The 24198-nt window shown below is 31.8% G+C and overlaps 1 protein-coding gene across 1 annotated transcript in view; it reads left to right on the top strand.

Moving 5' to 3' along the window:
• The window catches only part of EMC10 (ER membrane protein complex subunit 10), a 70470-nt gene extending 46534 nt beyond the window's left edge, over window positions 1-23936 (top strand). Inside the window, exon 4 of the mRNA XM_065503584.1 lies at window positions 23795-23936. Coding sequence (XP_065359656.1) covers window positions 23795-23866 — 72 coding nt within the window. The 3' untranslated portion in view covers window positions 23867-23936. The remainder of the gene's footprint in view (window positions 1-23794) is intronic.
• The last annotated feature ends 262 nt before the right edge of the window (window positions 23937-24198 follow it).

Here is a 24198-nt window from a genome sequence, read left to right as displayed (position 1 = left end):
TGGGTTGAGGAAAAGTCGGATTTAACTTTAAAACAAATTTCTGAAAAAATATTTGCCCAATTTGAGAAAAGGGTAGCTCAATCAACGATAAGTAATACATTACATGGTAGAATGTACACCGTTAAAGGGGTGCACCCTGAACCAACGACTATGAATAATGAAGTTAATAAAACCAAGCGAAAGGAATATGTTCGACTTCTTAACGATTTCGTTAGAACCGGAAAACAGATCATATGGCTAGACGAAACAAATTTTAATTTGTTTTGCAGACGCAAACGTGGATGGTCACGATGTGGTACACGTGCCGTACAAAAGCTTCCAATATCTAGAGGTTCTAATATACACTTAATAGGGGCCATTGGTACGTCAGGTATAATAAAAATGTGTCAAAAAAGAGGTTCCTTTAATGCGGCTGCTGCAAATGAGTATGTAAATGATGTTTTTCAAAAATGCGAGGATTTGGGCAACAACCTTTCAGAATTAGTAGTAATTTGTGACAATGCTCCATGCCACAGTAAACTTGAGAGATTATTCGAAAACTCAGAAGCAACTTTACTAAGGTTGAGCCCATATTCTCCAATGCTCAACCCCATCGAAACAATATGGTCAAAAATAAAATCGCATGTGAAATCCAAAATTAATGTACCGAACACTTCTCCACCCAACGTGGGAGAACAACGACTAATTTACCTAGAAAGCTTGATAGATGAAGCCATTGCTCAAGTTACAGTTGGCGACAGCAGCAGAGCTATTCAGCACTCGACAACATTTCATGCTGCAGCAATAGAAATGCAAAATATGCACGTTGGTCATTAATTCTTTATTGTTTAAATGTTTAATTATTATTATTATTATAAAAATTTCTATGTTCTTATTTTTGCGATTCAAATAAATAATTTCAAATAAAAAATTCTAATTTTCAACTGAGCTTTTCTGAATTTTAAATGAAAATTCTTATTTTCAATTAGGAGTTTCTGAATTTCAAATGAAAAATCTCAATTTAAATTTTTCTTTTCCGAATTTCAAATGAAAATTCTCATTATCAATTGTTTTTTTCTGAATATCAAATGAAAAATCTCATTATTAATTGGTTTTTTCTGAATTATAAATGAAAAATCTCAATTCCAATTGTTCTTTTCCGAATTTTAAAAGAAAATTCTCATTATCAATTGTTCTTTTCCGAATTATAAATGAAATTTCTCATTTTCAATTGGGATTTTCTGAATATCAAATGAAAGATCTCAATTACAATTGATATTTTCTTAATTATAAATGAAAATTCTCATTATCAATTGTTCTTTTCCGAATTATATATGAAATTTCTCATTTTCAATTGGGATTTTCTGAATATCAAATGAAAAATCTCAATTACAATTGATATTTTCTGAATTATTAATGAAAATTCTTATTATCAATTGTTATTTTCCGAATTATAAATGAAAATTCTCATTATCAATTGTTCTTTTCTGAATTACTGTTGAAAATGGTGTAGTTGTCTGAGACACGTTATGGCCTGGCGAATTTTTAATAACTTTAAAATTTGTTGACCAATTTCTGTTTTTTATGTCTCATTAGAACGACAATTATGTACACATTTTAATTCTTTTATATTAAATTGCAAAAGTAATTTTTTAGTAGCAACATTTTTACAAAAACAGAAAAAAATTCATTGTTTCCCCTTGTAAATGCATCTCAAAACTTCAGAGGTCTTAACCCCAACCGATATACCTAAAATTTTTTCAGGATGATTTTTTTTTACTAATGTTCACCAAACTGGGGATGAGAATGGCCAAAATCCCACTTTCGTTTATTAAGGGCCACCCTAATGTTGTAAAGGATAGGTGAAAGGCAGGATCCCTGTGGACATCCAGAGAAAATATTAATAAGTTTAGAGTAAGTTGAACCCATATATACAGAAAATGACCTATTAGATAGAAAGCTTTGAATTATTTTAACAATTTCGATCGGGAAATTATATTGCTTTAGTTTGTAAATTAGACCATTGTGCCAGACTGAGTCAAAAGCCGATTTAATATCTAATAGAACCATTCCAGTAGATTTACCGTTCTTAAAATTGTTTTTCACATAATTTCTGATCTTCAGCAAAGGCTGTGATGTGTTATGCTCATTTCTAAACCCAAATTGTTGGTGTAATATATGTTTTTCATCAATGAACGTGATTAGTTTTTCCTTAATTATTTTCTCCAGTAATTTACTTATAGATGAAAGCAAGCTAATTGGTCTATAAGATAGTGGTGCATCAGCAGGTTTATTTGGTTTGGCAATAGGTATAGTTTTAGCATTTTTCCTTGTGAGGGGAAAATAACACAATTTAAGACAACTATTGAAAATGAGTGTAAAGAAGTTTATACCTATTTTAGGAAGCTTTTTTTAAACATAAATTGTTTATACCATCTAAGCTTGGAGATTTACTATTTTTTAAATTTTTTATTAGATCAACAGTTTTAAAGTTAGTTATAAAATTATTAATGTTAGGCGTAACAGCAATATTTTTTATAACGATTGCTGTGTCATTTACTTGTGCAATTGTTGTAGTATCACTTAGATGTGTTGATATATTATGGTTAGAACTAAATTGTTGAGCTAATAAGTTACACTATTCTTCCTGAGTGTAATATACTGCGCCATTATACTTCAGGATAGGAATGTTTTTTAACTTCTTAAGAATTTTGGAGATCTTCCAAAAAGGTCGTGAAGATTTGTCTAGAGTTGACAACATATTGTTCCAAAAACAATTTCTTAGTGTATTTGGTTCTATATTAATCTCTTTATTTAGACGAGTCATTTGCTTATGGTCATTAGCATCTCTAAATCTTTTCCAATTTCTTCTGTATATATTACGATGTTGGATCAGAACTTTTTATCTGAGAAGTTTTCCAATTTGTCGGAAAAACTCCATGTTTAAAGATTACATTAAATATTATAGACAACACAATTATTGCCACACTCGGTAGGTTTTTAATCATAGTAGGTGTAACTTAATCATTTCCAGGTGATTTTTTAAATATTATATTATCCTTGATTACTTCGTTAATGTCTTGTGGGCTTATAGCTAATATGTCATCATTAGATATTGTTGATACAGGTGGCTCTTCTAGTTCAAAAACAGTTGTTGGCGAGTTTGGTTGAAAGACTGTACTTAAGTGATCGGCAAATATTTTAGCCTTTTCATCTGTGCTTCGAGCCCAGGTACCGTCAGCTTTTCTTAAAGGGCTTTGACCCTCTACCGGTGGCATGATACTTCTCGTTGCCTCCCAAAGGGAAAAATTTTTGTGTTTGGTATTTGTCAAACTTTGAATGTAATTTCTATTTCTGCGATCCTCTTCTTTTTTTTTCATTTTCATTTATTTATTGTATCTTCATTATTTAATGAACTAACAATAAGTGATACAAATCTTATATCTAATAATTATTATTTAATGAGTCCAGCCAGTGCCGGACGAAAAATTTTATATTCATGGTTGTTTTGGTTAAATTGGCATTCTTCCATCTAGATTAGGTCTGCTGTGTCCCTCCTTCTTAATCGAGTGTGGCCACGGATAACTAATATGTTGCGGGCCAATGGGTTTGGGTGAATTTCAAGCTTTTTTAAATATTTTTCTGTATTCTTCGTGATCTCAGTTTTTACAAGGGGCACGTTTACATCTTTGTGTATATTCGCATTTTTTATGTATGCCATAACACCATATCGGTTTTATGATCATATTATAAAGTAGAAGTTTACAATCTAAACTAAGCGTAGAGTTTCTGCCAATAAGCCAATTAATTTGAATTGATTTCAATCAGAGTACGGAAATAAACAAATCGAAACGTTTGCTATCGTTTTGTTTTTTGCACTGACTAAAACAAAAACCAAACAAAAACAATGAGAATGATTGTCCCATTTTGTTTTGTATTGTTTTTGCTCATGAGCGCAAACTGTACATTAGAGTGCTCCAAGATTGTATGGACGAAAAAAACTTTCTAGGTACAGGCCGTCCCCCCCTCTAGAATTGTTCTATGTATTGTAGAAACACGTTGTGTAAAATATTAGGATGATAGGATAACGTTAACTGGTGGCGCAACGACGCTGAAGTTTTGAGGTGCATTTACAAGGGGAAAATATGGAATTTTTTCAGTTTTTGTAAAAATTTTGCCATTAAATAATGACTTTTACAATTTAATTTAAAAGAATCGAAATGTGTACGTAATTGTCATTATAATAAGATATAAAAGACAAAAATTGGTCAAAAAATGTTAAAGTTATTAAAAAATCGCCAGGCCATTAACGTGTCTCAGGCCACTAGAACAAGAAATTTATGAACAAAATTAACATATTTTGAGAAATATTAAAATAAAAGCTTATTTTTACTTAAAATATATCCATATTTACTTGTATATGAGTTTTTGTCCTCGTAGGATACCGTTAACATATTCGCAGGTATGACAAAAAAAAATAAATTTTTTTAACGGCAGTTTCAAAACTCCAATTTAAAATTTTTAAAAATTTTGTTAAACAAATTTCAGAATTTTTTGATCATCACATGGGGATTTATTGACAACATAATAGGGAATAAAAATGTGAAAAAAGTATGTCAATACCTCTTATAGTTTTTCCGTACCTGCGATATACATTTTGCGATTTTCGAGAAAAACTAATTTTTTGGCCATATTTTGGGGAATGAACAGAATTTCCTTACTGTAATGATTTTTAAGTAAAACCTATTCAGAATAATATAGTCCAGGTAATTTTAAATATAGTCTGAAAGTTTTACTAAAATCGGAAAACTTTAACCCTTAAATCGTGAAGATCAAAGGTCAATTTTTTCAATATTTGGAATTTCTCATGGAAAGATAGCGAAATATTATATATTTTTGGGCCGATTTTGATGAAACTTAAGACAAATATAAAATGAAGTCTAGTATTCACAATAACAGTACAAAAATGGAAATTAACCCTTAATAGCACTTGGGGTCCAAATGACCCTCAACTTTTAAAATCACAAAAAACACATTCATTTTGACCCCAAGTACTCTTAAGGGTTAATTTACATTTTTGTACTGTTATTGTGAATAGTAGACTTCATTTTATATTTGTCTTAAGTTTCATCAAAATCGGCCCAAAAATATATAATATTTCGCTATCTTTCCATGAGAAATTCCAAATATTGAAAAAATTGACCTTTGACCTTCACGATTTAAGGGTTAAAGTTTTCCGATTTTAGTAAAACTTTCAGACTATATTTAAAATTACCTGGACTATATTATTCTGAATAGCTTTTACTTAAAAATCATTACAGTAAGGAAATTCTGGTCATTCCCCAAAATATGGCCAAAAAATTAGTTTTTCTCGAAAATCGCAAAATGTATATCGCAGGTACGGAAAAACTATAGGAGGTATTGACATACTTTTTTCACATTTTTATTCCCTATTATGTTGTCAATAAATCCCCATGTGATGATCAAAAAATTCTGAAATTTGTTTAACAAAATTTTTAAAAATTTTAAATTGGAGTTTTGAAACTGCCGTTAAAAAAATTTTATTTTTTGGTCATACCTGCGAATAGGTTAACGGTATCCTACGAGGACAAAAACTCATATACAAGTAAATATGGATATATTTTAAGTAAAAATTAGCTTTTGTTTTAATATATCTCAAAATATGTTAATTTTGTTCATAAATTTCTTGTTCTAGTCGCCTGAGACACGTTAATGGCCTGGCGATTTTTTAATAACTTTAACATTTTTTGACCAATTTTTGTCTTTTATATCTTATTATAATGGCAATTACGTACACATTTCGATTCTTTTAAATTAAATTGTAAAAGTCATTATTTAATGGCAAAATTTTTACAAAAACTGAAAAAATTCCATATTTTCCCCTTGTAAATGCACCTCAAAACTTCAGCGTCGTTGCGCCACCAGTTAACGTTATCCTATCATCCTAATATTTTACACAATGTGTTTCTACAATACATAGAACAATTCTATTGGGGGGGACGGTCAAAATTCGCAATTTAATTTTTTTGGAGCACTCTACTGTACATTAATATAAACGTACGCAGCTAGAAAAGAAAAGAGTAAGAACAATATTGAAACATTCTGATAAAAAACGTTTAACAAACGTTTGGTAATTGATTTACTCATTATAATAGAGAACACAGTACAAAAAAAACAAAACGAATAAAAAATACGTTTCTCTATCTGTTTTGTACTCAAATGTACGATTGTAACGGTAAATTAAATAATGAAGATGAGTGAAAAGCTAATCGTTTCATTTTCTCTCTTTGTCACTTGAAAAGTTTTTGCTCATGTACAATACAATAAAAAAATTTTGATTTGTTTTGTACATTTTGCAAGCGTTTGCGAAATGTTTTGTTTGTTTTCATACTCTGATTTCAATTTCATTTGAGTCAACTTTGCATCTATATGACTTTTCCATGTAAGGCGACGATCGAGGCAATTGCCGAGAGAACACGTATTTTACTATTCGCGGTATATTGTAGTGTTATCGATTGACTTTAGATTTATCGAATTTATCTCTAATTTTCTTTCGCAAAAGAAAATTTTTATTTCGGAAAAATATTTTATTTATCTTTATTGTACGACATTTAAATACAATAAGAAGTTTTTTCTAAATTGGCATAATGAACGGGGTTCATCCCCCGGACTACAACCGGTTCCGGGAGCTTGACTCTCCGGCCGTGAGGAACAGAGGCAGCAAATCAAAAAGACCACGAGCTGAAGATTTTATAGCCTTACCGGAGACGGAGGCAAATCAACAAAACCTCCCTCGTTATTTAGTCACATCTTCTGTTCCCCAAATGGAAGATTTACAAGTTCGATCTCTAGCTTCATACAACGTGTTCCACGTTGAAAGAGGACTTGATTACTCGAACGATTAGAAGTCAAAGAAATGAAAAGCGGCGATTTGCTTATAAAGGTGCCCAACAACAAAATTGCCGAAAAATTTCTTAAAGCAAATTTTATAGACATTATTCCTGTTAAGATTACTAAACCATTCAAGGACGTATATTCTCTAGGAAAATTGTGAATATTTCACAAGAGGAACTACTTGAATCTCTAAGAAATCAAAAGGTTGTAGATGTACGTATGATTATCAAAAAAGAAGGAGACAATATAGTAGCAACAGGTGCAGCAATCATTACATTTGACCTTATTTACCGCCCAGAAAGTCTGAAACTTGGATGGGAGAGAGTCAATGTGGATGAATTTATACCAAACCCAATGAGATATTTGACATGCCAAAGACTAGGTCACACAAGAAAGTGGTGTAAGAATGTAGAACAATGTAAGGAATGTGGAAATGCGAGAAACATCAGGTATGTAATCGTAAGTACTGTGTAAACAGCCAAACGGAAACCCATACATCTTATGATTCCCAATGTCCTTCATTCTGGAAACATAAGTCCGTTAACTACATAAGAATTTCTAGAAGATGAACAACACGTGAGGCATGGACAATTTTCAACGACAATCCCACCATAAACACACTCACAAGTTCAAAGAATTAACAAGAAACCTTCAACATATGCTCAAACAACAAATGGCGAAACAGCAACAAAAAACATATCGATAACAGAAACTGCCACACAAAACAAGACAAATGTCAAAGTCAATCAAAACAATGCCGCAAAAAATTCAATTACTCACGATAAACATCTACCTCAAAACATTCTCTCAACAAGAAATAACTCATCAAATCAACAAAAACTAATTCAACTGAGTGTCTACAAGATGACAAATCAATTAGTGATGTCAACTCAGGTACTTTAGATGTCGGTTTTGACGATTGTTTTAATTTAAATATTGATGAAAATATTGCTGAAGATATGGTTATTCAAGATATTAATGAAGGTCTTAATTTGAACACACCTTCAAGAACAGTTGATAATACATCAAACATTGCAGACTCACCGTGCACGCAACTTTATAATAATTTTCCTCAATTAAACGTTTTAATAACACCAGAATCTTTAAAAAGAACTCAGCCTACAATGGATAAAAGAGAAAAATAAATTTTATGATTAGTGGCCTAAACATTACCCTCCTACAGTGGAACATACAAGGTTTTATTAACAACAAATACGCCTTATGATATAGGTTTATGATAGACATAAACCGAACATCATAGCACTACAGGAGACACATAATAGAAAGAAACTTGCATATGCTACATTTGCCAGGATTTAAAGCTTACCACCACAACAACGATTACGATTATGCGAAATCAGGTATCGCATTATTGGTTAGGAATAATTTAAATGTTACCCAACATTCTACATCTACTGGTAACTTACTTTGCCAGACTATAATAATTCGTAGCGATGTGGAAATTCATATTACAAATATATACAAAGAGGGCGAGGTTAATTTAAAAACCTCAATGGTTAACAGCATCTCTCTTGCCAAAGATGTCCATCATTTATTCTTGGGTGACTTGAATTCGCAGAATGTCTAATGGGGTTCTGCTTCAAATTCACCAAACGGAAGAATCTTGGAAGATTTTGCAGAAGACCAAAATTTGGTAATTTTAAATGATGGATCTCCTACCCTACTCAATACCAGAAATACACTAACAGCTGTTGATGTTTCCATGTCTAGTGTAGACATGGCACCTAACCTTAACTGGACTTGTCTACCCATGTCGGAAGTTGGTGACCACATTCCTATCAAGATTACAAATAATATTGATATTGTGAAAAGAAAATTTTCTCCACTTTTCCAGAATAAGAAAGCTGACTGCCTCTTTTCGTAGAGAGGGCTGCTTTAGTGAATGAACAATTTGGGAGATCAACAAACATCAACAAGGAGGCGGCACAGATAAAACGCATAATTAGAAAAACCGCTAACGAATCAATTCCTCTTAGTCGTAAACCAAGGGAAAAACACAGTCCCACATGGTTTAATTCTGAAATTAGTAAATTGATTCGTTTAAGACAAGAGGCTTGGAAATTATTTAAGAGGTGTCGTAACCAGCAAAACAGTTTTGCCCCTTTTTGGTGCTCTCTCGGCTCAGATGGTGCTTTTGATCCCGAAATTGTGTCGGCAAAACAGAATCTTATTATTGAAGATCTACCACAATCAGACCAACAATTTCCGAACTTGATTGCGTAATGAAGACACTAAAAGTCTCAACACCAGCCAGAGATAAAATCACATACTCAATGGTTAAGAATGCACCGAAGAATCTTAAGGCACGCCTGTGCGAACTGTATAACAACATACTGATAACTGGCATCTACCCACAGAACAATCATTTTAAACATTTGTCATATAAACTAGCCAAGCTAAATAATCTTTTAAAGCTGTTCACGTACCAAGGGACCTCATATGAACACGGCTATAAATGTTTGCCAATCATTAACGATCGGTACGATTTTGCATGGCATCACCATTTATGGATGGACCTCAAAGAGGAATATCAACAAAATCAACACATCGATCAACAATTGCTTTAGGACCGCTTCAGGCTTGCTACGGACAACTCCGCTGGAGAGGTTAAAACTGCCATTGTTAAGATAGATGACAGTCTAACTGGCCCACCTAAACAAGAGCGTAAGACGGAACGTTTTTTTGCGCTTAGCTTTAACGCTGAAATGCCATACCTAAACAACAGCGGCAACGCTACGTCAAACAATAAAAACAGGGGGTGTGTTCGTAAATGCAGTAAATTTGTGCATCACTGATGCCACGACCTGCAAACATTTGCAACATATAACTTAATGATGCATTGGTTGCACAAATTTGCGGCATCACTGCCAACAATTTGACGTAAAGCAATAATCGCAAATATGCTTTTTCGAACGCTAAACTTTTAATTTGCTGCAGTGATGCAATCATACTGAATTTACGAACACACCCAGGGTTATCAAAAAAATAAATATAACAACCCTGATTATTTAGACAATAACCATATTTCTGATAATATAAAATATATAAATACATATAAAAGAAAATAATATATGTATACTATTTGAAATATTTACACTTACCTCCATTTTCTAATAACAAATATATATTTTTTGCTTATTTGTTTTTCCTTTTGTATGGTTTTGTTTACATTTATTGTGTTTTGCAACTAACTTCACTATTAAACGCGCTGTCAAAATTGCATACCGCGTTATTTCGGTATGCTACATACAAATTGTATGGGCATGAGAATTTTTGACAACTAAAAAACGCTTGCCGCCCGTGTTTAGGTATGCCAGTAAGTATATACAACAAGAATGCCACAAAACCGTTATTGTTTAAAAAGATGCTACAACAAAAAATTAACGATTTCTCTCCAACCACAGTTTTTTATACTGATGGATCGTTTCAAAATGGTGTAACATCTTATGCTATCGTTAAACGAATATCGGAATCACAGTTCGAAACAATAAATGAAACACGCCTTCCCGACCATACTGGAATTTTTACGGCTGAAATTGCAGCCATTAAAACTGCCATGTTACACCTCACATTGCGAGAAGGCTTTGATATGCACTGATAGCTTAAGTGTCACAAAGGCTTTAATTAAGAACCAAAATAATGCCTATAATGATATGCTACAATTACAGGATAATAACCACAAAGTACTGGTTCTTTGGATCCCTTCTCATATCGGAATTCAAGGTAACGAAAGTGCTGATAATGCTGCAAAGGAAGCCTTAAGTTTGTCGCAGATAGCTGAAACACCGTGTTTTCCTAAAGCGTTAACAAACCCTTTTAGGAAAATACAAACACAACAAACCTCAATTCCTAAATGGCCTAAATACAATACAAACTTAACGAGGTCCCAATGTATAATGCTGGCCCGACTTAGGAACCTCCAAAATGCACCTATTGCGATGTCATACTTACTATTCCTCATATGCTAACAAATTGTCCAATTTCTAAAATAGATGAACCGACTTGACTGTGCAGTCGGTGTTAATTTGCCAAGAATCCTAAGATGTCTACAAAAACATAACATAAGTGATGTTTAGAGCCAACATATTTATTTTTACTTGTACATTTTAATCATTTCATTAGTATATATTATTTAATATTTATAATTTTTCTTTTCATTTGTATTATTTATCATTTATCATTTCATTTGTATTATTTTATCATCTCATTTATATTAACACTAGTTTTTATAATTCACTTAAAATGAAAAATGAGAAAATTCATATTTCTAAAAAATCATACCCGCACCATAAAGATTTACAATATATTTACCCCCATTTTCTCAATCTCTGGTTATTTTTTATCGTGACGATAAACTGACAGTTCTCATACAAAAAAAAATGTTAATTGGAGGTTTATCGTTACGAAAAACGATAACCAGATATTGAGAAAATGGTGGTTAGTCTATCTGAAATTAGTCTGTTCATGTGAAAAACATGGATTTTCTAGATTTAGTCCGCAAACTTGCAAATACTGACGTTGAGCTTTATCAATTATCATTGCAAATACTAAGCAAATAGGAAACTGCAATCGAATAAAATCAAATGGCATTTCCGAAGTTATAATTCGGTCGCTCCGATTAGAGGTCGCTCCGATTAGATTGTTCATTAATTGTCTTATTGTAAGTCGAGTGCCATTACAAATACGCCAACAATCATACAAACAAACAAACACACATTGACTTTTATATATATATACAGTGGTGGCCAGGAATTTAAGACAAAAATTGTTTGCTAAATTCCACGTGATTGTCAATTATTTTTTCAAATATTTCCACAAATATGTATGCATGAGGACAGTTTTAACACACAAGTGTGTTTTATTCAACTTTGTCAATTCATACATATTCACCACGAACACATACAATTTTTCTACAACTTGACCAAAAAAAATTTTTTTTAAATAAACATATTTTCTCACATTTATATCATTATATTTTTATTATTATAAAATATTCGGACCAAATTTCGTATTTTTAGTTCCATTAGTTTCGGTCATATCATGTTATAACCAGCGGATGTTCGCTGAGGTAGGTCAACGTATTTCCACATATCTTTGTCCATATATGTTTTACCGATTTTTCCAAACATTTTTCAGAAACTAGAAACATTAATAATAAATTTCATACCCTTAGAGGTCGTTTTATTTTGACTCTATCACACTTAAAATTCAGTTGATGAAAAAAATTGAAGTATTTGTCTTAAATTGGTGGCCACCACTGTATATATAAGGGTTTCAAATGTATACAAATTTTAACATTTACTTAATATTGTTGGTAGTCCGCGCACTTCTGTACTAAAAATTAATATTGATAGCTGCTATAGCTTTCCCTATATATAATTTGTCATTATATCTATGGAAGGTGCCACGCCCACTTTTGCTAGTTTGCAAATTTTTGGCCTAAATATGTAATTCATACAAAGTTTCATTGCTTTACATATCAAAATTATATACATAGATATGATTTTTAGTATTTAGTTTGTACGGGATGTACCACGCCCACTATTGATAGTCCGCCCATTATTGTCCTAACTATTAATATTGATGATAGAATAACCGTGCAAAATTTATGGACTCTATCTCTTATTGTATCCCATATAATAGATTTTTTAATTATCATCATATGGGAGGTGGCACGCCCTCTGTGGCTTCTACTCCCATTTTGGCCTCAAATATTTATACAAACGGTGGTATTGCTCATGCAAAATTTGAGGACTATAGCTTTTATTGTTTCCAAAATATATGATATTTAAAATTAACTTTGTATGGGATGTACCACGCCCACTTGAAAATTCAAAACAAAAAGTATCCTATTGTTCCTTCCAGATATAGAGAAACATACAGTCAAAATTTCAAGCAAATCTGGCTAGCCGTTTAGTCGTCTATAGACTTCAAACCAATAAATATAAATACATATACACATACATACATATAAACACACATTCACTTTTATATACAGTGCCGAACTTAAGTATTGGCACAGGATGCTCATTGTACTTTAAGGTCGATTTAAAGGCCATATTGTTGACATTTTTAATAAAAATATATATTTATCAGATAGATTGATGAATTTCCTACCAAATACCACAAACTTCATTTCAATAATTTTGCAATATTATTTAAAAATAATAAAAAGACGAAAAATTCCACAATTCCGTAGAACAAAACTATTGGCACACTTAACCATATTCTTCAAATTTTATCGATCTATCCACTTTTTTTTCTTTGAAAATGCGATTTTATCTTCTTTTATTTAACAGTTTTCGTTTCTAAAACTGTTAATGTCAATTTGTAAAAAATGAGCACAATAATTATCAATTTTGCTTAAAATGGCTAACAGAAAAAAGGAAACAACAGAATCTGAGCGCAAAATCATCCTTCACATGCACAATCAAGGAAAATCATATGCAGAGATTGTAGAGATTATGGAAAGAAGCCGTTTTACAATTTGGAGTATCGTGCAACGTTTTAAGGAAACATCAACACTTGAAAGTGCTAAATATACAGGTCGTCCTAGATTCTTAAGTGAGCGTAAATACAGCCATATAATCAAAAGGTCAAGTTATGTCCAAAAATATCTTCAACACAGGTTGCTGCAGAGATTAAGGATGAGTTTGGGAAAGAAGTTCACGCAGCAATAGCCAGAAGAGTGCTCCAGAAGACAAACTATAGTTGTCGTATTGCTAGGCGTAAACCATTTATTTCATCTGTAAACCAAAAGAAGCGTTTAGAATATGCCGTTTAGGAATTTACGTAAGCCACATGATTTTTAGCAACAAGTACTATTCTCTGATGTACTATTCTCTGATGCAAACAAATTTAATATTTTTCGCTCTGATGGCCGTCAAACGGTATAGAAAAAAACCAATAAAGAGCTGGAAAAACAAAATATTGCTTCAATAGTAAAACATGGTGCTGGAGAGGTAATTGTGTGGGGTTGTATGTCCGCTTCAGGGGTTGGAGAGCTGGTGTTCATTGACGAAATAATGGACAAAGTGAAATATACGGATACACCTCAGGAAAAGTGCAGAAAAGTTAAATTTACCATTTCTTTCACTTTTCAACATGACAATGATCCTAAACATTCGGCCTATACTGGACGTATGTGGCTTTCATACAATATTTCGCATGTCCTACCACACCCTCCACAATCTCCGCATCTCAACCCAATAGAGGATCTGTGAGAAGAGCTAGATAAGCGAGTGAAAAAGGCATTATTTGAAGAATGGCAAAGTATTGGGTCAGATATCACAAACAAGTTGGTGGATTCATGCCTAAACTACTCGAGGCAGTTATAAAACGAACATCACTTGCAACTAAATATTAAATTATGCAATATTGCTTCCAAAATCAAATGTTTTTTTGCTTTTAATGAAGTGTGCCAATAATTTTGTTCATTGAAATGCAGAACTTTTTATGTTGTTTTGTTATTAATAAATAATGGTATTAAATTGTTGAAATGAAGTTGGTTATATTTTGTAGGAAATTCATCAATCTATCTGATAAATATATTTTGTTATTAAAAATCTCTACTATACGGCCTTTAAATCGTCCTTAAAGTACAATGAGCATCCTGTGCCAATACTTAAGTTCGGGACTGTATATAGATATAATTTTAAACGAGCGCATATGGTCTAGTTACCCGGCGCTTTTGCACTCATATTTTGTAAATTTATTTGTAAAATATAATTTAAATAAATAAAAAAGGTCCCAGGATACTGCCTTGGGGGACTCCAGCTTCAATGGGTTGTGCACACCCAGCGAAAAAATGAACACATCCGTGTACAATTTGACACCATTCGGTGTCAATAGTGTATCAACCCCGTATGTGTACAAATTGTACACGAACGGTGTCAATTTGACAACGAAAAAATGACACCATTCCGTTGCCGAATTGACACCATCCGTTGTCGATTTGACAACGTTCGTGTACGATTTTATAACAGACCGTTGACAATTTGTCACCGTTTGTGTACGATTTGACACCAAACCGTTGTCTATTTGACACCATAAGTTGTCGACTTGATACCGTTCGTGTACGATTTGACACCTGACAATTTTTCCTTTATATTTTTTTTGGTAATTAATATAAATAACAATTTCTTTATTTTTTACACTTTTTTAATACAATACATATAAAACATAAATATAAAAACTATAAATTTCCATTTGGAGTTGTATGTCGTCACTGGATTTGGTGGTCTTCTCTGCATGGATCTCCACTGACTTCACTGCCTGGATCTTCATCTGCATCAACACAAATTCGCAATCAAACACAATTACACTTTCTTTTATATTTTGGTTCTTAAACCATTTATTTGCATCACTATTACCCTTTATTATTTATTAAAATATTTTAAATTTTTTAATGTAAATAAATTTAAAACACACTTATGAAAAGCAACGTTGAAATGCGTCGCAAATAATTTAACGACATTGCGTTGTCGATTCGTACCCGTTTGTTTACAAATTGTAAACGTACGGTGTCGAAAAAAAGTGACACCGTATGGTGTCAAAATGACACCAACCGTTGTCGATTTTGCAACGTCGTTTTTCCCTCAGTGCAGTACTTAAAAAGTTTCCCTCTTTAACCTTAAATGTTCGACCAGTTAAATAGCTTTCCAACAGCTTATGTGTGTTTGCGGGTAAATTTTGACTCAACGCTTTTCTCACCATATTTACAAGTCTATGGGTTTGCTAGATAGTACTGTGTTTTCTTCTAAATCCAAATTGATGATTCGGAATACAATTGTTTTCAGTTAACATCGGGTACAACTTGTTCATAAATATCTTCTCAAATAGCTTTGATATATTAGACGATAGGTTGATGGGTCTGTATGATTCCACCTTTGTGTGATATTTTCCCGGCTTGGGTATCATGGTAACCAATTCTGGAGAATAATATTCAAGTAGTAATATAGCATTAAAAATAAAAAGAATTATTTTTATTGCTATCCGGGGTAGCTCCATAACCATCTTGCTGATTCTTGTCCATACCAGGCGCTTTCTTGGGGTTTAAATCAACAATAGCATTTTCGATCTCTCGAATCTCAAAACGTAGGGTTACGGCTGCTCCAAAATGGGGTACAACAGGTGGCAACTCAATTGCTTCGTTTGATGTGTTCGGTGTAAATACTTTTTTTAAATGATTAACAGATTCCCTTTTTCAGTATCATTTCATGCCCAACCACCACTTGAATTTCGCAAGGGATACTTACATATGACAGGTCTTTTAAGACTTTTTGTTGCTCGCCATAATGAGTAATCCGATTGCGGGGTTGCGTCCAGGCTTTCTAAATATTTATTCAATGATTACATTTTTCGAAATTCCAAGAGCTTTTTAAGTCTTTTTATACAATATTTAAGCTTCGATTTTAGTTGGGGGATCTGTGCAATTGCTACTCTCTTCGAAGTCTTCTTTTTTCATTTAAGAGCCGTTCGACATATGCAGAATTAATTCTATTATATCTCATTTGTCGGGGCGTTTTTGTAGCATGTTGAGCAGCCAGTTTGAGATTTTTATCGAAATTGATAAGAGAGTGATCGATGTTTTCTGGTGTTCTTAGCGGTATGTTTTCCGAGCAATGTGTACTGATGTATTTTTTATATTTGAGCCAATTTATTATTGTGCCTGACATCGCTAAATTACCAGTCGGGGATACAATTTCTAGGGGGCTCAATAAAGTAACAAAAGTGGGTGAGTGATCTGAAGATAGTTCCAGCGAGGATTCAATTTGAATCATTTCTCTAGGGATATTTTTAATCACGCTAAAATCAATAACATCCGGTATTTTTCGTAGGTCAGTAGGCCAGTAAGTAGGTTGGCCGCTCGAAAGCACATTCAAACCCATTTTAGAAATTGTATCGAACAAAACACGACCTTTAGGGGTAATCAGTCGTGAATACAGTGAATATACATACAGTGAATGCTCTAGTGAGTATATAAAACAAATAGCCTATACCTAAGAGCTTTTACAAAAACAAATGAGCACCAAGAGTACACGGAAGACGGCTGCACCGATATGGCTAACAAAAGTGTTTTAGAGAATGAAAAATTGTCCACGCCTACTAATACGCCCACTTATCAAATACATCTGCAAATATGTAACCAAAGGCAGTGACATGGCTGAGTTAGCGTGCAGAATTTCAACGATGAAGTCATTCAACTTCAAATGGGCCGCTATGTTAGCAGTAACGAAGCAATTTGTCGCATTTTTTAATTTGCTATTCATGAAAGACGTCCAACTGTTGTTCATTTTACGTTTTTTAAGTTGACGATCATTTGACAAAATTGTCCAAATCGGTCCAGCCGTTCTCAACTGATGCAATTACCAACGAACGACATTTGATTTTTATACCCTACTCCACCATAGTGCCCAAAAATATTAGTCTAACACCCACCTTAAAGTATACCAATCGACTTAGAATCACTTTCTGAGTCGATTAAACGATGTCCGTCCGTCTGGCTGGCTGGTCGGCTGGCTGTCCATTGTCATGTTTCACACCAAGAATCCAAAAACTTTTTAACTTACTTATTTTCTTTTCTTGCAAACAAAGGAGTTTGCCAGACAATCAGAATTCTTTTGGTGTTATTTTCACTATTACTACCACACTGGCAACTTTAGTAATTGTGCACGGCTAAGGCTCGTCGGGCTTGGGCGGTGGTACGTTGGAGTAATAGTAAAAACGACAAGATATAAAATTTTGTACCAGTGTATCTAAAATCAAATAATCAATTGCTATTTCTTTCCTGTAGGACAAGGTGTTATCGCCTACAATTAGTATACCCTCCCCTAATCCATGGTAGCTATTAAAATTCTAAAGGCTACCCCTTTAATGCATCACCACTCGATACCTACCTTTATAGCCTGTTTAAATTCTTAGCAACACATATTTAATTTCAATCGAAAATTCAAAAATATATTAAAATATTATTTTTCATAGTTTTTAAAAAGAATTACAATTTATGTATATGACTTAAGCCATTAGGCTAACCAAACTATTCCCTAAGTTCGAACTGTTTGTTAACAATATTAACTGGACCTGCCATTTAATTATTTATATATATTTAAATTATTCTTAAATAAGATTATGAAATATTGGTATAATACTGTAATATATTTATAAAATGTAATATATGGGGATCTTAGCATGAAATGATTATGATTGATATCTAATTTTATGCTTGAAAGAATTGAGGGTTTGTGTCTCTGCTGTTTGCAAAATTTTATTTCGAGATTCTGTTCTTTCAAGTTTAAATTTAGATAAGAATGTCTTGTAAATGAATGGGAGTCTTAACAGGTAATAAAATAATTTTAAATTTATGAGAAATCAGAAAAATGTGGAAATTTAGAAACAATAAGGTATATTTTATGGAATATTATATAAATGTTACAATTCAGGTAGTTTTTATTGAAACATTAGATTAAAATAAATTGGACAAATCAGGTAATTTTTGTAAAAAAGTCAGATAGAGTTCATGACAAATCAAGTTATTTTTAATGAAAATTTAAAATAAATTTGACAAATCGGGTAATTTTTATGAAAAGTCAGATAAATTTCATGACAAATCAAGTTATTTTTAATGAAAATTTAAAATAAATTTGACAAATTAGGTAATTTTTATGAAAAAGTCAGATAGAGTTCATGACAAATCAAGTTATTTTTAATGAAAATTTAAAATAAATTTGACAAATTAGGTAATTTAGGACAAGTCTGGTAAATTTCAATTAGAAATGTAATAGTTAAAGATTTTATAGATTTTTAAGAAAATTTACGCATTTTAAAACAAAACTTTTCGTAAATGTTCCTAAAAATCAACAAGATCTTTGAAAAGTCGAATTAATTTTGTTTTAATTTAATTTGGATGGTTTATAAGGACCGAAAAGTTCCAAATCGAACTAGCTTTATTAAAAGCTGCTATAAGACCTAGCTATCTTGTAGCTTCTTCAAAACTCCTCATGGATAAAGTCTTCCCTTATCCACGAGTCGTAATAAATCCACCACAGACTCGCATCGGCTTGTATGCCCAAAACATACGCGGTAAAATCACTAAATGTAAGTTTTATTTTTAAAGGCTAAAAAAAACTGACAAAAAAAACTATATTTATATTATAAAAACAAAAAAAAACAAAAAGAATTTAAACTGACCTCGCTATATCCCCAAAAATCTTAACAAAACTACAAACTCTACTATGTATTACTTATCTTTTCCTCTTGCTGCCTGTTGGGTGGTTGTTGTCCTGCTTCTTTATAGCTGATTATGGCTGAATATGGTGGATGATCTATTGTGATTAAATTTGATTTTTTTTGTATGAAGATGTCACTAGAGTTGTGGTTGCAAGGTTTGATAGATGATGTCTGGTTTATTGTTGTTGTCTGTATGATGCTGATGAAAAATTTTAAAATATGTTGACCAAAATGTTCTATTGTTGTTTGCTAATATGATGATGATGAAATTTATAGTAAATGTGTTCTAAAGATGTTCTCTGTTGCTGTTTGATGTTATGAGGAGGATGGAATTTATAGCAAATGTTGAGTCCTATGTGTCTTTGTTGTTGCTGGGTTATGTTGGTTTATTGATATTGTTGACTGTTTAATTTATTTATTAATGTTGTTCATGAGTTTAATTTTTGGTTGAATTTTGTAAATTTAATTTATTGTTGTCATTTTGTTTAAATTTTTGAAATTTTAGTTTACTGTTGTTGTTTTGTTTAATTTTGAAATTTTAGTTTATTGTTGTTGTTCTGTATAATTTTGTTTTGAATTTTGTAAACTTATTTATTGTTGTATTTATCCTATTTGTTGAGGCTTGTGTTTGTTGGTAGATCACGATGAATTTTTAATGGCTGACACCAGAGACTCCATACGCACTTACCATCCAGACGCTTAAAAATATAAGTTATGGTAAAACTTATAAATTTATATTTTAAAACGCTTATTTTCAATTTACTTACCTTTTGCTAAACACTAGAAACTTAAATTTTTAAATTAATCTTGGATTATTCCAGATTAACTTTTTATCACCTGCTACTGCTGCCAACGCCCAAACGAAAAAGAAGGAAGTTAGCCATTTTCAAAAATGTCTCCTTTTTTCCTTCGCGGGTAACTGCAGCCAACTTCATTTTATCAGTTGATGCAAATAGTATTGTCACATGACAAAACTCCACTGATCTCAGTAAATTACTGATGTGGCAACCTTTCCTTTTTATATGTGCCAGTGTTGTATTTTTCTGGGCCAAACTTCATACAGTGTTGTATTTATTATTCTAATTTGTTGGTCAGAGATGTCAACACGGTACACCATGTAAACCTTGTGCGCAGAGTACAGGTCACAATTTTGAAGATATTTCGATCAAATTTGGTACATATTATTTTTTCGGCCCAAGGACGAAGCTTATTGAAACTGGCTGGTCCATTATTTCACCTAGCTCCCTTCCGAAATTGGACTTTATCGGTCATAAATATTTAATTTATATATGTATCTCCACAAATTCCGCTCCAAATAAGTTTTATATATACAAAATTCATGTCACCAAATTTTGTTACGATTGGTCCATAATTAGTCATAGCTCCTATATAGACCCGCTTCCGAAAATCACTTTAACGTACATAAATCGCTTAAAAATGTTGGTATACACCCAAAATTCAACATAGTTAACTTTAATATAGACATAAATCACACGACCTAATTTCATGGTGATCGATCCATAATTGGTCATAGCTCCCATAGCCCACTTCCGAAAATCACTCAAAAATATAAATTATTGAAATTTTAAAAGAAAAATGTTTTTGCTCTTTTACTTAGTGTAGGGTATTATATTTTCTTACTTGTTATTTATATAGAAGAAGAAGAAGATTACATAGTAGAAAAATAGAAGGTAGTTTCATTCTCTCTTTATTTTTTCAAATTCTATATCTGACATGCTTAAGGATTTTGAAGTTTTCGTAAAAATAGTAATGCCATATCAATTTAAAATTTTCCCTTTGGGAATACATAATTTTCATTAATTTGAAAATTATTAAAAAAATAGAAAAAATATTTACCCAACAACAACAACAACAGTTTATGGATATGTAAAGCTTGCGAAGAAGATTTGCCAAAACAGCCAATGGTGTGCTCCGACCATTTAGTTAAAAGTAATATTTCAGTTAAAACAAAGCGTGTGAGATTGGATATGAATGCTGTTCCAATGAACACAAGGTAACTTCAAAATACTACTTATTATGTAATCATATTTTGGGATATACACATCTGCTCAAAATAATAGATACACCAAAATTTATTTTTTAAAAACGAAAAAAAATAATGGTATATTGTAAAATTATAAAAAAAATTCAGTCGATTTTTATTTATAGTTAAAAGGAGAGTAAAAAACAAAAACAAAATATTTCATAATTAATAATAAATATAAAGTAAATTAAATTTCTTAAATTTCGAAAAATTTGGTGCTCATAATAATAGATACATTTTTAAAAATTCTTATTAAACAAAAGCTAATAAATTTTATCTTAAAAAAATTAGTTTATTATTAAAGTAAAGCTAGTATCCAGTATATCCACCTTTGTTTTGTAAAACTTTCTCCACTCTTCTGGGCATACTGGATATCAAGTTCTGACACTTCTCCAATGGAATCTCGTACCATATTTTTTGCGTTTTCTCCCATAAATCGTCTTTATTTTTGAAAACTTCCTTCGAAAGCCTTATCTTTAATTCACTCCACAAGTTTTCTATTGGGTTTAAATCAGGGGATTGGCTGGGCCAGCTTAAAACAGGTACGTTATTCTCCAAGAACCAGTTTTTAACTAATCTTGAACTATGTTTTGGGTCGTTGTCCTGCTGGAATGTCCATATTAATGGCATATTTTCCGTTGCATATGGAAGCATTACGTTTTCCAATATGTCTCTATACCCACTAGCATTCATGGTATCTTCTATTCGGAATATCGGACCAACACCATTCCATGAAAAGCAACCCCAAACCATTATGTTTCCCCCGCCATGTTTTACCGTATTTTTTGTAAATTTAACGTGGAATTCTTTTCCTTTTGGTCGGCTTACATTTCTTTGGCAGTCGTTTCCAAACAAATTTATTTTTGTTTCGTCGCTCCATAAAATATTTCTCCATTTTTTTTCGCCTTCACACCCGGACCATTGTAAGTGCTCTTTAGCAAATTCTAATCTTGTCATGATATTTTTTTGGCGCATTAGTGGCACTTTTCTGGCAATTCTTCCCGGCAATTTAGCTTGTAAAAGACGACGACGAACTGTTTGTGGACTGATTTCGTTACATAGCTCCGCAGAAATAGCTTTCGATGATATGAAAGGGTCTTTTTTAACCATAAGGACGATCCGCCTATCTGTTTCTGGACTGGTTTTCTTTGGTCTACCGCGAGTTTCTCTTTTTTGTTTTTTAGATAAAGCATTTTGGACAAAATGTAAAGATCTTCCTATGCTCTTTGCTATTTCCCGTAATGATTTTCCTTGATTTCTCATCGTTTGAAAATTTTTTTTCTCATCTTCGGTACAATGATGATTTCGTCCCATTTTCTTCAAAAGAGTCCTATTTTTTATAAAATTGTTGCTAAAATTTAAATTATACTTACTGTTTCACGTAAATAGGAACAAAAAATTGCACAAAAAAAAAAATTGTATATAAACAAATTACAAATTACTGATGTGTATCTATTTTTATGAGCAAATAATTTTTTGTAATTCAAATAAATTCGTTTTTAAAAATCAACATAAAAGCAAATAGTTGCCAGATTTTTGACTGACATGACATTGCCAGATAGAAATTTTAATAATATGATGTATTCTTAACGCTTGCGAGGAAATTTTCAATGTTACCGCCATTTAAATTTTTTCCAATTAGGTGTATCTATTATTTTGAGCAGATGTGTATATCACCGATTATTACCGATCATAATCCATTAACTATGCACACTGGGGTAGAATCGAAATTATTTGAAAATAAATCTCGTATTTCTAAACGGCGTACCCAAGGAATATTCGAGTTTAAGATTTGAAAATGAACCCCACAAATACTACAATGGCGGCGCTATGGGACCCAAAGTAGGGCACCTTCGACATGTAAATTCGTTAAACGCATGCCATTTTTTGTTTTCCATCCGATTTCAAAGACTTTTTATATTTTCTGAGAGTGCTCGGCTAGATCTTGAAAATACATTCTTCCGTGTGCTACTTGTCTCTTATAATTAAACCTCCATTTAAAAGATATAAAATATTTACATAGTAATAAAAAAAATTAAGAAAATGCATACATATAAAAATAGTTAACGTGTTTTAATAAGTAATCGAACGTTAGGAATTGAATCAATAACTCCCAACACAACATAATACATTTTTATTTAAATAATAAATTAAATTACACATTTTTTGTAAAAAAAATTCTCGAAAATCATAATCATTTTTTGGAATGTGGCAACGCTTTTTATAATGCTCAAAAAATCTTATTTTAAAAAAAAAAAATTTTTTCTATATTTTTATCATGGAATATTACTAAAGAATTATAAAAGAACAAAAAAATATTATTTTAAAGTCAGAAAAAAAATTTCCAAAAAACAATTTCAAAACATACTACAAAAAAATTGAGCAAGTGAAAAAACAACGAGTATATTTTCAACAAAAGGCATATCAAAAAACGAAATAGAATTTCTTTTAAAACTGTATGTGTTTTGACAGTTCTAACTTAGGTTTAACTCGAGAATGATGCTCAGTTTGTTTGAAAAGAAAACGACCTATACTATATTACAGTATTTTTAAGAACACCTTTAGTATGCAATCAAATTTAATATAAATGTATATTTTTAATTTCAGTGGATGTATATCGTTCCAGTGGTGCTTTTAGTATTTATATCTGGAGCAACTAATCCTGAACAACAAAAATAAATTGTTTGTAATTTAATGAATACCAAAAAATAAAGGGTACTTCCATTTTCAAAAATATACAAAATAATAAGCGTTTTTATCCTTACACTCTTCAAATTTAATGAGATTTTGCAAAAATGGTCTACAATCTACACGTTGCAATCGAAAGTCTTGAGCATTCCTTAAGTTATCGGGTTGAATTTAACCAAGGGCCGAATTACCGCATACGATATCGAGTAAATTCGATCGTAATTTTCTTATTTGAGATTACGGCATTCGATATCGAGCATGAAATTTAATACATTTTGTTATAATTACGATGTCGAAATTATTTGTCGATGCGATAGTTCATT

This window comes from Calliphora vicina, chromosome 3 (assembly GCF_958450345.1).
Source record: "Calliphora vicina chromosome 3, idCalVici1.1, whole genome shotgun sequence".
Classification (NCBI taxonomy): Eukaryota; Metazoa; Arthropoda; class Insecta; order Diptera; family Calliphoridae; genus Calliphora; species Calliphora vicina.
This window is presented reverse-complemented; position numbering and strand designations above follow the sequence as displayed.